Raw genomic sequence first — 14,679 nt, forward strand, 5'->3', positions numbered from 1 at the left:
TTTTTTTTTTTTTTATAAGGCATGTTTGCACACTGCAGTACACTGCACAAACATGCCCAGAAAATTAAAAAATATTTTAACATATTTTTTGCAACTTTTGAGACACACAGAGGATAGTTTTGCTCACATCTGTGTGTGCTGTGCCATTTCTGTCCATCTTCCTACATTTTTGCAGCCCTTTTTGTCTGTCTACATTCCTGTACACAGACGTTTTCCATGTACACAACAAATTCTGACACAGGGTCTGCAGGGCTGCCAATCTGCTTGTTGGATTACTCTACCTGCCTCAATTTTGTGAGATTAGCCTGATTATGAGGTGATTTGCATGCCACAGAACTTCCATTGTTGGCACATGCATGCTTTCCTCCCAGCAGAGCTTACTGAATCACAAACCTGCTTACTTTTGTGTAGGCATTGTAGCTTGATGCCTACACAGTAAATATGACCATGTAGGCTTTATTAAATTCCCCCAGTGTCAGATTACTGCTTTAGTTTCATTTGAGGTTATGACAGGGAATACAAATTCCACTGAAGTTTCAGTTTGATTTAATAATGAAGTTACAGCCTTTCCATTTCACTGTATTACATTATCAATTGAGTTACAGAGTTGCAAGAATGTATTTATTAGTAACACTGGTCTAGTTCACTGTAGTACATTATCAGTTTGCTTACAGACTTACAAGATATTACTAGCAGCATATGTTTATTTCATACAAAAAATGTAAATAAAGTAAGGGCAGCAAGCAATGCAATCAGTTTATAATTGTATAAATGTTATTTTAAGGACCAGATACTGCTTTTTGTGCTTTGTACATATTGCTACAAAATATACACTGTATGTTTTGCATATTTAAATAACTTCCAAGCTGTGTTTCCATTTTTCAATACAGTCAAGAAAAATATTACTTCAGCCACCCAGTCTTGCAAAGGAGATGGAAAAGATGAGGTTTGCAAGGCCCAAGTGTAAGTGTAATAAAAACAAGGATATTGGGACTCTACAGTGGCCCAGCCAATTCTTCAGCAGTGCAGAGTAAGGCTAAACCTGGCAAGAGCTGTGGTGCACAACTCAAGTATCTACAGAAAGACAAGACTACCAAAGCCAGCTTTAATGTTTAAGTGCATTTCAGTTATCTAAACGAAAGTATTTTTAGAGTTAAATGCATATATTACAGATCACCTAAATACACTCTTCAAACTCAGCCTGTCCACAGGCTACATACCCATAGAGTGGTGCACAGCAACGGTTATTCCGCTCCTCAAAGGTGGAGCCACAACAGACCCCAGAAACTATCGCCCTATAAGCCTGACTAGCTTGGTCTGCAAGACTATGGAGCGCGTCATTATGGAACTCATTAACAGAGACATTGGGAACCTCTAAACACTGGACCCTACCCAGTTTGGCTTTGTTAAGGGCAGATCATGCCTCCTAAACCTGGTGGAATTCTTTGAGACAGTCACCAAGGCTAAAGACAAGGGAAAGGTGGTACACACAGCCTACCTAGACCTTGCTAAGGCCTTCAAAACCATTCCCCATTCTGGTATTATAGACAAGCTCACCAGCCTGAATAAAAACCCCTACATCACAAGATGGGTTGCCAACTGACTCATGGACAGAACCCACATGGTGAGAATTGTGGGAGCTAGGTCCAACTCTAAACCGGTTACAAGTGGCGTTCCCCAGGGCTCAGTCCTAGGACCCAACCTGTTCAGCTTATACTTCTCAGAGGTACAGACAAGCACAGGAGGACTATGTCTGACCAAGTTTGCAGATGACTGCAAACTAGGGGTTATAACTGACTCTCTGGCTGACACATACATCCTCCAAAAGGGTCTCAATGCGATGGATGCCTGGCGTCAAAATCATGGCCTCAAGCTAAATGCCAAAAAGTGCATAGTCATCCCCTTTAGAAAAATCAAAGTACCCATAAACTACCGCATAGGTGGTAGTCCCCTAAATATGGAAGATGTAATAAGGGATCTGGGGATTCAAGTAGATACTAATCTCACATTTAATAATCACATTGCCAAAGTGGTTAGAAAATCCTTCTACATGGCCCATCTAATCAAAAAAGGGTTCGCATCCAGATCAAAAGAGGTCATTGTGCCCCTCTACTCATCACTCATCAGACCCATCTTAGCGTACAATGCCCCATTTGGGATGTACCTTACAACACACCTGCAACAGCTGGAAGACCACAGAAGTACCTCACCAAGAGGATCAATGGCCTCAAACAGATGCCCTATGCAGCTTGACTGAAGAAATTACAGTTGTACTCGGTTGCATATTGCCTACTCAGAGGTGATCTCTGCCTGATATACAAGGCCATGTCCAACCCAGAATTGATGGACATGCTCCACCTAAAGAAAACCTTATCCCCATGAGCCACACGTTCTAGGGATCTAAACCTCAAGGAATCAGGGATTTTACTTTTTAGGTCTAATCTCCAGGAGAAAAGACTGGGAAGGAGCAGAATATGGGTTGAAGACATCAGGAGAAGGAAGGTGCGGATTGAAGACATCTGGAGAAGGAAGGTATGGATTGAAGACATCGAGACTTGGAAGTGGCCAGAACAGAAGAGCTGAGTTTCTATTTTGCTGCTTCTTGGTGCTGTACTACCGGGATCATCATAGTTTGTGCCGTGGTTATCATGGCGGATTATTTGTGCTGCTGGAGACTTTGGCTAACTGTGTATTGAGCGGGTGTTGTGTACCTTGGCAAAGGTAAGTGTTTTAGCTGCAATGGCAAGTGTTTTCTTTGAGAAATGGTATGCTAGCACATATCTTGTTGTACTAGCAACTTTCCAAGTTTATAAGAGCAATGTTTAGTGTCTGCAAGTGTGTGCTGCTTGTTTCTAGTATGTCTCTGAAGTCTGCCAGAAATAGAACTAAATGTATGCCAACACATATGCTGTTATAAACTGAAAAGTTGCTAGAATAACAGGAATAGTTAAAGTTTGTTTTTGTACTGCTTGTCCCCCCTAGGATTTTGAAGTCTGAAAGTAATTGAGCAATTGTGTGTCAACACAGATCCTGTTATTCTAGCAATATTTGTAAGTTTATAAGAGCAATATTTAAAGTGTCTCTGTTGTTCTGCATGCCCCCTAGGATGCATTTTTTCCCAGAAACTGTATGCCAATCCAGGACCTGTTATTCTAGCAACTTTCTAAATTTATAAGAGCACTATTTAAAGTGTCTGTGCTGCTTGTCCCCCTAGTACGTCTCAGAGAGTAATTGCCATTTTTTTAGAGAAACTGAATGCCAAGACAGATCCTGTTCTAGCAATATTTCTAAGGCTATAGGAGCAATATTTAAAGAGTCTCTGTTTGTGCTGCTTGTCCCCCTAGTACGTCTCTGAAAGTAATTGCTTTTTCTGGGGAGAAACTAAATGGTAAGATAGATCCTGTTATTCCAGCAATATTTCTAAGTTTATAAGAGCAATATTTAAAGTGTCTGCTTGTTCTGCTTGTCCCCCTAGTACGTCTTGGAGAGAATTGCCATTTTTTAGAGAAACTGAATGCCAAGACAGATCCTGTTCTAGCAATATTTCTAAGGTTATAGGAGCAATATTTAAAGTGTCCCTGTAATATGTCTGTTTAGAAAATTTAGCAAATCTGATTTTTATTTTTGTAAAGTGCTGTTTCCTTTACTTATGGTGTGGTTATGGTATTTGCAGATTATCAAATAAAGGTTTTGGATTTGAGAAGTGTGTTTTATTGAATTTTACAGATGTTCTACAATGATCCATGGCAATGGCACATTTCACACAGTGCGAAAATAGGGTGTTCCACATTTTGACCATTTGTCACACATTGTTAGGGTCTGTGTTCCACAGTGGCCTCTTAACAGGTTGAGACACATGATTATAGTATACTTTGCAGACCATATTAATAGATCCATAAAGCAATTACAGAAGCAAATCCCATTTTAGTAATTTCAAAGACAACTATTACAGAATAAATCCTACATAAATACAGTTAGTAGAACAGCGTTTGCATAGGCCTGAAAATGAAAGGTTTGGCCCGTGTCTTCATTTTATATTTCATATTTTGAAGTAACTACAGAAAGAGATACCTGTATGTGTTTGGGTATCTCAGGAGGAGTTCTAAGACCAGGTATTATTTAAATGTACAAAAATGCAGTATTCTTTTTACATAAGTCTAGAAATGCGTCCATATTAAGTCAGGACTTCACAGTGTGCATGCAGTTTCAGTGAATGCACTTTCAGTCAGTGAAAATAGACTTCAATCAAGGATACTGATAAGAACAGAATGTGCAGTACATTTGAGTACAGACACATTTTTGTTTGTATGGTACAAGGCTTGTGAACCAAGGCTAAAGAGGCATGTAGATTATTAGGAAATACTTCAATCACTGTCAGTTAAGTTAGTCCGTTTTTGACTGACATTCAGAAAGTCATTGCATTACAAACACTTGAGTTTGAGTGCAGAAGTCAAGTCAAATATGCAGCATTTCAGAATATTAATTATTCTATTCAGGAGGAATGGAATATGAAGAATATAAGTTCAAAAGCTACAGACTATTTCAGTTTATCTTCACTGTTATTGGAGACAGTATTCTATGGAGACAGTATTTGGTGCAGTGGTGCAGCAGTAGCGTTGTCACCTTACAGCAAGAAGTTCTTCAGTTCAATTCTTAGCTGGAGTGTCTTCTGTGCAGAGTCTGCATGTCCTCCCTGAGTTTATGTGAATTTTCTCTGGGTACTCTAGTTTCCTCCCACATTGCAAAGACATGCGTCTGGACCTTTTCTCCCCAGGCCTCTGCTGAAAGTTGGCTTTGTTCCAAGTCGGATTTTCCTGGTAAACAAATATTAAATAAATAAAATATTGTTCACCTTCACTGTACATAATAAAGCATTCTTAATCGAACTGCAGTGTTTGCAAACTTTATTCTGAAATGTACAAGAGGATTTAGCCCGTAAAGCAGAGACCTGCATCTGTTCAGTGGAAGTTTGGTTAATTAACAGATAAAGACATTCATTCCAGTCTCATTCCAGTTTCTTCCAATTATTTCCAGTCCATACCAGTAATCTATAATCATACAAATTCTTGCAATTGGCATAACCTAGTAGTATTTTTTTCTGTATATAGCTTTATTGTTGCCAGGATGGCTATAAAGGACAGTAATACATATTTGTTTATATTAGTTTATTTTCACAAAGTAATAAGAAGCTCTGCTAAACTGAATTTTGGTACTGGTTTGTTATAGGAGGAAATGTGGTAGTTGTTGGGAGTATTAAAGCAATGCTGCATTTTGGGAATGAGAGTAATGGGGACAGCAATGTTAATACGTTTCATAAAATAGTACTTTTATACCTAAAAGCAATCCAGTGGTTGAAGCCTTCAAAATGATTTGTATCAAGCACATTTATAATTTGTATGACAATGATGTTAGAACAGTGACCTTCTCTAACTTGAATTTTCATGAAAGGGAAGTACTATTGCATTTACAGAAAGACGAATAGATATCTATAAGACCTGCTGACAAGGGATGGCGCTTGGTCGTGATGGATTATGGTTATTATAAGGACACTATGATTATAATGTTGAATGATTCTAAATTTTGTCATAAGATTTGTTTTTCTAAGGTAAAACAATATACCATGAATGTTTGCAACAGCTTATATGAATGTTTGCAATGTTGAATTATTGACAATGAATTGTTTAGATATCTGATAGTTAATGAACCTATATTACCAATTATACAAGGACTACCAAAGGTACATAAGCACCCTACACAACCCCCGATTGTGGCCGGTAGGGGATGGTGCATGGAGCCATTGAGTATATACGTTGAAAGCACCTTAAGCCTATCTTAGCCAGGAATGCATATATTCTTAAGAACACTAAACAGTTTTTGACTGATTTATGTGCATTTACTAGCAGTGGAGAAATCAGTGCTAATTGCTTGATGGTTACCTTAGATGTCCAGTCACTTTTTACTACCATTCCTAACAACACTGGCTTAGAAATGTTTAAACAGTATATATTAGATGATGCTACGTATGATTTCATGTTTTTCTTTGTTTGTGGACTTGATTTTAGAGAATAATATATTTTTGTTTGAACACATTTTATACAGACAGAAGGATGGTGTAGCTATGGGCACTTCATGTGCCGATAGCTACGCCAACCTTGTCATGGCCATTTGGGAAAGAAGTCATTCGAATGCTTTTGAGAGGAAAGGACAGTTATTTTTTATTGGCAATTTGTCGATGATTTATTTCTGTTGTGGGAAGGAGATGAACATTCTTTGAAGCATTTTTATAAAACCATTAATAACAGCACCAAATTTCTTAAATTCACAGTCAATAGCTCTTACAGCACCATTGATTTTTTTAATGTGAAAATAATAAGAGATGGGACAGGGAGATGTGATACTCAGATATACAGGAAAGAATGTTATAGGAGTTCTTACCTTCACAGACAGAGCATGCATCCAGGCCACATTTTTAAGAATATTATTAAAGGCCAATGTTTAAGAACTTCCAGATTAGTGGCAGATGATCACAAATGTTTGGATGAACTTGAGAGTTTAAAAGACAAGTTCATTGGTAAGGCCACACAGAAAGAAAGCTTACAAGTGTACTTTCTCAAATACCTGAGTGTAGAGGGGAAAGAGGTAAACTATACTTCTCAGAAAGTATTCCCAACAATAGTAATGCAACTGAAATTAAGAGACACATGCATATGTCCATCACATATTCTAGTAACATAAGGTTACTGCAAGACATCTTTATAACAAATTGGGATATACTATGTACAGATGAGAAAAATAAAGACTTAGTAGGGGGTAAACCCAGTTATACATTTAAGAATAAAAAATCTTTGAAACGGCTGCTATGTGGACCTAGAAATATATATAAGAGTAAGCCTGACATTCAGCAAGTGGGCATTTTTCCATGCAAAAAATGCAGCTATTGTAGGTATATAGATAGGAGCAGTAAATTTATTCATCTAGATACAGGAAATGTATGGGAATTTACATTGAAGGCTGACTGTAGTACTACCGATCTTGTTTATTTAGTATATTGCAATATATGTTTTTCCTTCTATATAGGGAAGACTAATCGGATGCTGAAAGAGTGCATGAGGGAACATATATATATATATATATATATATATATATATATATGATATATCCAGAGGTGCTGAGTCTAATGCTCTAGCCAAACATGTGACTTTATATGGTCACACATATACCTTTAAGTTCATGGTAATACAAACAGTCCCCAGTAATGAAAGAGGGGGAGATATCAGAAATAAAATTGAGACAGCAGAATTACAATGGATTAACAGGATGAAAGCCACTATGGGTAAAGGAATTAATAATAACATTTCTATAAAGCCAGTTTTACAGGCAAGGGGACTGTTCAGATGAGCAGTCTCTTTTAGTTTTATGCACCTTTAAATGTGAACTGGTTTTATTTCCATATGTAATTGAACAAATGATTTTATTGGTTGTCTGTTGTTTAAATGTATGGTATTGCAGTGTTTGAGTATCTGATGAAGCAGCATTACTTGCTGCAAAAGCACTTACCATTAAACAAAGTTCTTTTTATTAACCTATTGCTGGCTGTGGTTGGGTTCATCCATTTTATTTGTTATATACATACTTTAGATTGTTCACATTTATTTTATTTTGCCTTACCACCTGTTTAAGAAAAGAAACTGTATTACCAATGAGCTTGCTAGTTTTACAAAATAATTGAGTAATCTAATGACAAATTGCCCTGAAGTAGAAATACAGTAAGGCTTATGAACTCTCCCAAGAGCATAACAAGAGTTATGCATTTGCTTTCTCTTTGAGGCACATTTAGAGGAGGTATCCTGGGCAAGTTACTGAAATTAACTTAGTACAATTAGCAGTAGCATAAAAAAATGGTGGAGTGTACCTCTTTTTAAGCACAATCTGGATAACTGGATGGGAAATAGAAAATACATCCATGGGATTCCACCCGTATCCCTGCTGGACAGGGACATTGAGTGCTGATTTGTCTATGCATGGGCTAACCTCTTGGCTAGGCTTATAAGGGCCTCAGGGCCAATAGCCTAATAAACGTCCTATGATCCTATGATCCAGTGATCCAGTAACAGTAACAAGATTTTATATGGGCAACTGAGGTCATATTTTTCCATTCATTTATACTGTTTTTACATTATGTAGCATCACTGTCTCCCCATGATCTTTTTTCTTGTCTATCCATGCTCATCTTTCTTTCAAAAAGAGATAACTCTAAAATCTGTCCGTGTCAGGTTTTGTAAAAATCGTTTCAAGACAGAGTTCCAGGATTATAAAACCCTAAACATTTATCGCCACCACCTTCTTTCTAAAAGTAGTCATAAGATGTGACTCAGTAAAAAAAGATGAAGATTTTGCCTGCGATACGAGTGACCACTTATATCCTCTGTTAGGTCTTCAGATGTCTGCCTCTATTACATAGTTTAAAATAACTTAATAATAAAAAGACAAACTGTTGTCTATTATACCATTTAGATAAGTGGAATTGTTTTGTAGCCAGTCCAAAGTTCCATTTATGCCAATACAAATTTCATCTATGGAGCTTAAACTGGAAGTGCATTTGAAATCAGTATTGAAGGTTGGGCGCCAGGCTGGCAGCTCGACACCATAAAACTCCACTGCCAATCATGAGCAGACAGGTGATCCACTGTGGTGACCCCTAACCAGGAAAAGCCGAAAGAAGAAGAATTGAACTATGGTGATATCTGTTCAAAGGTCATTGGAAGTAATATTCCTGGGGTGGCTATAAAGGGTACTTGCTCAGATCAGCTCTGTCACAGAAAACTCCATATTAGGAAATGATGCTGGCCTCATACCCCTTGCAATATACCTATGACAATATATAACACCTGCATCCCAGTTTTTACTTTTTTGTTTTGTTTTTATTAAGCTTGTCTAATTCACTCCACCATTTCTTGTGCTACTGCTAATTTTACTAAGTGAATTTCAGTAACTTGACCTCTTCTAGATGTGCGTTAAAGAGAAAGCAAACACTTATGCTCTTGTTATGCTTTATTAGTATTAAAATATGAGAACTTCTGCATGGATCTGAGAAATATACACCTCATTGCATTACATAAAGTCCTGTTAAGCCCAAGGTATTGCACTGCATTTTTTTACCAGTGCTACCAAGTAGATTAGCTCTAAACATGGACCAACATATGTTAAACCTTTAATACAGAGCCTACTTGTCACATGAACCTCTCAACATTAACATCTTGAGGAAGTAGTAGGAAAACTAGTGCATTGTAAATATATATTGTTACCACATCCTATGAATGACTAAAAACAAGTATTAGCATGTCTGCAAAAGGAGGAACACAAGTGTTTTCAGACTGTGCAATATATTCATTTCATGGGACCAAACTAAATATGTGTTTTGTGTGTGTGTGTGTGTGTGTGTGTGTGTGTGTGTATGTATGCACCAAGTGATTGAGAAACAAATGAAACATAAATAGAGAGTGATGAATCAATCAATATTATTTGGGAGCATGTCAATTCATTGAAGGAATTTCAGTAAATACAAAGAAATGAAAGCCAGTTCACCAAAGCCATCTTTGATGAAAGTGGAGATTGCCTTTTTCTCTGCTGTTGAGTGTCCTCAGAGTTGATATATATAATTCTGGGGGGAGTGGAGGGTGTCTCCCTACATGGGCTATGAAGTAGGGCTTGCCCCCCTGCAAAAAAATTGTTTCAATGTTCGCTGAAGGTGGATAGGTGGATTTGGTGAACTGAGGTAGCTGTAGTAGCAAAGTATGACAATGAACATACTGTTTCATGCAAGTCATGAGACTTAGAAAAATGTTAACAGTTTAGTATTCAGATAAGTAGTCCATCACCTACTGGGGATAGAATGCAGAGGTATCAGGAGACATGTAGTATGTAAGAAACATGGACCACCAATGCCAATCCTGATGTTATTCTGAAGATGTTATTCTAATTAGTTCCTTATATCCTCGAATACCACTTTTAATATTATGTCTTCCCTTTAGCGTGTAGATTACTGAGACAGGTATAACACACATCACACAAAAGCTTAATTCCAATGAACACTCAGTGCTGTGATGGACTGGACCAGACCATTCTGAAAAGTGCAGGACTTCAGCACAATGTTAAATGGAATCACATGCATCCTTGCCTGTTGAAGTAAGCTGGTCAGTTGTATTAAATATGTAACATTTTTCATCTCTGAGCCTTTGTATACTTAATGAACACTTGACCAAAGACAGTAAGACTGAGTTCTGTTTCCTGTTACTTCATTTGAAAGGTTTTTAGATTTTTTTTGATAGACTTAACTCATTTATTAGTTTGCTAGTGGTTCACTCTGTCATGCCTGTAAACAAAGTACAATACTGAATATTTAGAGTTTGGCTGCAGAGGTGAAATTAAATTGCTATTGGCAGTTCCAACACTGTTACAATATGTAAAATAGTTTCATTTCCTTACATTACATGCTTCAGTGTTTATTTTTTTTGGTACACTAGTTTATTGTGTGTGTGTGTGTGTGTGTGTGTGTGTGTGTGTGTGTGTGTGTGTGTGTGTGTGTGTGTGTGTGTATGTGTGAGTTTGTGCACTCGTGCATGCTTACACCTGTGTGTAGGTGTGTGCTTACATCTGTGCGCATATGTGTGCATGTGTGATGTGTAGCAAACTGGATTACTGATAGAACTCACATAGTCAAAATAGGGGAAGCCACCTCAAGGAGTCGACCCATAATGAGTGGTGTACCCCAGAAATCAGTTTTGAGGCCTTTGTTGTTTGGGATATACTTTTCTGAGGTGCAGGCCAAAACCAGTGGGCTATGGCTGACCACGTTTGCAGACGACTGCAAGCTGGTCACTGCCATTAGATCCCCTAGTGATACAGACATCCTGCAAGAGGGTCTCACCCAAACATATGAATGGTGCCAGAAATATGGCCTCAAACTGAATGCCATAAAATGCATCATCATCCCTTTGGGGAAAGTGATGTCCCCACAAATTATCACATTAATAACAAGGTCCTAAGCACACTATCAATCATGAGGTACTCAGGCACCCAGCTTTATAGCTTTCTACATGGCCCACCTCATTGGTAAGGGTATCTCATCCAGGGACAAGCTGGTCATATCATCCCTGCATTCTTCCCTTATAAGACCCATTATTGAGTAAAATGTCCCTTTCAGCATGTACCTCACAAAGCACATACTACAGCCGGAGAGACCACAGAGGTTCCTCTCCAGGAGTATCCAGGGCCTGAAACATCTGCCATACACAGATAGGCTAAAGGCCCTGTCCCTCTACTCAGTCTCCTACAGTCTCCTCAGAGGTGACTTCTGTCTAGCATACAAAGCAATCTTAGGCCGCACCTTGATGGGACTGCTGCATATAGACAAGTCAAGCTCCACTTGAGTAACCTGCACTCGTGACCTCATCTTGGTCTGTGACATCAATAACTCTTGATGGCAGAACAGATTTGTGTCCCAGAGACTCCCCCTTCTGTGGAATAGACTCCCACACCACCTCAAACAGAGTACCTCATTAACCCTTTTTAAGCGCAACCTGGATAACTAGATGGAGAAAAGGAAAATACACCCATGGGATTCCAAGTGTCCCTGCTGGACAGAGGCATCGGGTGCTGACTTGTCAGAACAAGGGCTAAATTCTTGGCTAGGCTTGTAAGGGCCTCAGGGTCAATAACCTAGTAACTTTCTATTATCCTATGATCCTGTGTGTGTGTGTGTGTGTGTGTGTGTGTGTGTGTGTGTGTGTGTGTGTGTGTGTGTGTGTGTGTGTGTGTGTGTGTCTATACAGGTTTCTGCAGTGCCATTGTGCAGCAACTATTGAAGCGTGCATTGAGAGTTGACACTAGTACAGAAAAGTGACAAACCAGAGTGAAAGAAGATAGTTAGCTCTACATTAAACCAATATGTCTGAACAGAAATGCTTTATCTGCTTGTAGGGGAATACGCTCACACAGCACATTCCTTAAAGTTATGCACCAGCTTTATTCATTCCAGCACAAACAGTTTACAACCTGGTTGTTACTATAAACTTCAATGTCATGTGGTCTGTCTTTTCTAACTGTATAACAATGGATCTCATCAAATAATAAACTTTCTTACAAGATGAACTCCTTACATGTTTGAGCAGAATAGTTTTACTTTCATAACATTAGTGAGCTGTCCCATTGAGAATTTCATGAGCATCTTTACAATACTTATCCTGATTTCCTTTGTTTTTAAACAGTAAATGACTGGATTGACCAGAGGAGGGAGTATGTTATGCAACATGGCCGCCAAAGTACGGAGTTGTTCAGAAAACCCTGGTAATGAATAAGACACTAAGACAAAAGCCATAACCAAATAGAAGACACTTATAACAAGAAGATGGCTGACACAGGTGGAAAAGGCTTTCCACTGACCCTCAGCAGAACTGATTCTCAGTACCGCAGCAATTATCTTCCCATAGGAAAACAGGATAAAAAACAGCTGAAAAGAGATAATGACTACAGACAGGATGCTGTTGTATTGTCTCTGGAATGTGACATCAGTACATGACAATGACATGACAGTTGAAAAATCACAGGAAAAAAAATCAATTTTGTTTGGTCCACAGAAAAATGCAGTAAGTACAAAGTATGCACTTATCACAGCCCCTAGCATACCTATTGTCCAGCAAAAAACACATAATGTAAAGACATGCTTGGTAGTCATGACAGTGGGATAAAGCAATGCATTGCATATGGCCTGGTAACGATCGTACGCCATGGCAACCAAGGATAAACTTTCTGTTACTACAAAGGTGAGGTGGAAGGCCATCTGCATAACACATGGGCCAAAAGCAATTGACTTGTCATCTGTTATTAAATAGTAGAGCACCTCTGGGATGGTAACTGAAGGAATAAGAAGGTCCAGGAGGGCCAGGTTACAGATAAACAGGTACATCGGGGAGTGGAGGGCCTTGTCAAAGGTTATTACAATAACAAAGATTAAGTTTTCTATGAGTGTGATTGTGTATATTGTAAGGAAAATCACAAAACACAAAGTTCTTCCTCTCTCATCTTGAATCCCTGGAATTCCTGACAAAATGAAGTGTGTGATGGGTGAAAATGTGTGATTCCATTGTTCCATAGTAAATTATTGAGTTCTCTTTCCTGCAAAAGAAAAGAGACGTAATTAATCAAAGCCTTAATCAGCAGTGGACACTTATTAATTGAAAGAAAGGAAAAACATGTTTGACCTTCTTTTTGCATCTGTAACTTAATTTTATCAGTAGAATGCAGAAAGGAAACACTACTGCAGTTGAGCTCTGTTAATGGATGGAGACCTTGGCTACAATACACAATGCACAACCACAACAAATACACGGGTGCTAACTATATAACTGTATATCTCATTTCAGGTCACAGGTTCAATGCTTAGGAATCAGTCAAAGATGTTTTTCACTTTGAACTGAGCAACGACTAGGTACATAGGTGGGACAGGTACTGCTCATTCAATATATTTGACAGTATAAAATATGTCAAAGTATCCTGTTTCCTGAGAAGGATTTTAAAATCAGGTGTAAGCACCATCCTGGAAATTTGCTTGATTAGCCCCTGAACAACTGCTGATCTTCCTGTTACAGAAGGGAAAACCGAAAACCCAACCTATCTTCTTAAAACATTTCTGAAAATTATTACAAATGAAGCTGAAATGAAATGCAGCAATGAAGCTTGTGTGCCATCTTTAAAATTCAGTTTGTGACACTAAACCTCAGACCTAACTTGCTGAGATAAATAGATTTATATGGCCTCTGCTCCAGATATGTGGTCCTGTATAATTCCTAACTTTCTCCCTACAGCTGTTAATTTGTCCATATGTGGGAATGTATTTCTCTGGACATTGTACTTATGAAACAGGTAAGTAAATGCAATATATTCAAATGGTATACATATCAGCTCCTTACCCTTTCAGAAATGCTGAACAAATATTCATAGTGTAAATGCTTTAACAATACATGCTAAGTCAATAATAAATAAATGCACTCAGTTACTTGATTTGTATGAATCACTTACATGGACTTCACTGATCCGATGCTCATAGTTCAGCAGCACAAGTCAAAAGTGTACATGAAAAAAAAAAGCACTTGCACATGTACAAAACAAATTTTGGTTTTCTGCCTTCACACCTTGTCAACATTTTGTTGTTTGATGACATACATTATATTATATCTTGAAATTTTACTAATAGCATACATGTCAACTGTCCAGATTTTTGCAGAATACACAGATTTTTGCCTCATATTTTTGGTCTGTTCCACATAAAATTTGTGTTTTTACGCAAATCATTGAGAACTGAAATCATTAAATGAAGGTCATTTGTGTTTCAGACTTCACATCATTCAGAAACTGCATACTATTGTAAAACATGCAATTCTAGCAGAATTCTAAGTTTGTAGCAGCAATGTTTAAACCTGTCCCTGTGTTTGTGCCTCTGTAAACCTATTATTTTTGGCTTTGTCCATATTTCTTAAAATAAGAGGTTTTGAGGTATGTCTAACTATTTTGTCATGTTCTCCCATGTAGTGGCATGCATTTACCACATTAAGCATCATAAGATGGCATACAAACATATTGTATAAAATATTTGCATCGGCCTCGCACAGTTCAGAAATTCCA

General features: G+C 38.0%; 1 protein-coding gene across 1 annotated transcript in view; it reads right to left on the bottom strand.

Annotated features, from left to right (window-relative positions):
• Window positions 1–13,150, bottom strand: part of LOC122810743 (olfactory receptor 6B1-like) — a 29,226-nt gene extending 16,076 nt beyond the window's left edge. Inside the window, exon 1 of the mRNA XM_044082305.1 lies at window positions 12,182–13,150. Coding sequence (XP_043938240.1) covers window positions 12,182–13,150 — 969 coding nt within the window. The remainder of the gene's footprint in view (window positions 1–12,181) is intronic.
• Between the last annotated feature and the right edge of the window lie 1,529 nt (window positions 13,151–14,679).

Source organism: Protopterus annectens, chromosome 9.part0 (assembly GCF_019279795.1).
Source record: "Protopterus annectens isolate FY-2018-M chromosome 9.part0, PAN1.0, whole genome shotgun sequence".
Taxonomy (NCBI): Eukaryota; Metazoa; Chordata; order Ceratodontiformes; family Protopteridae; genus Protopterus; species Protopterus annectens.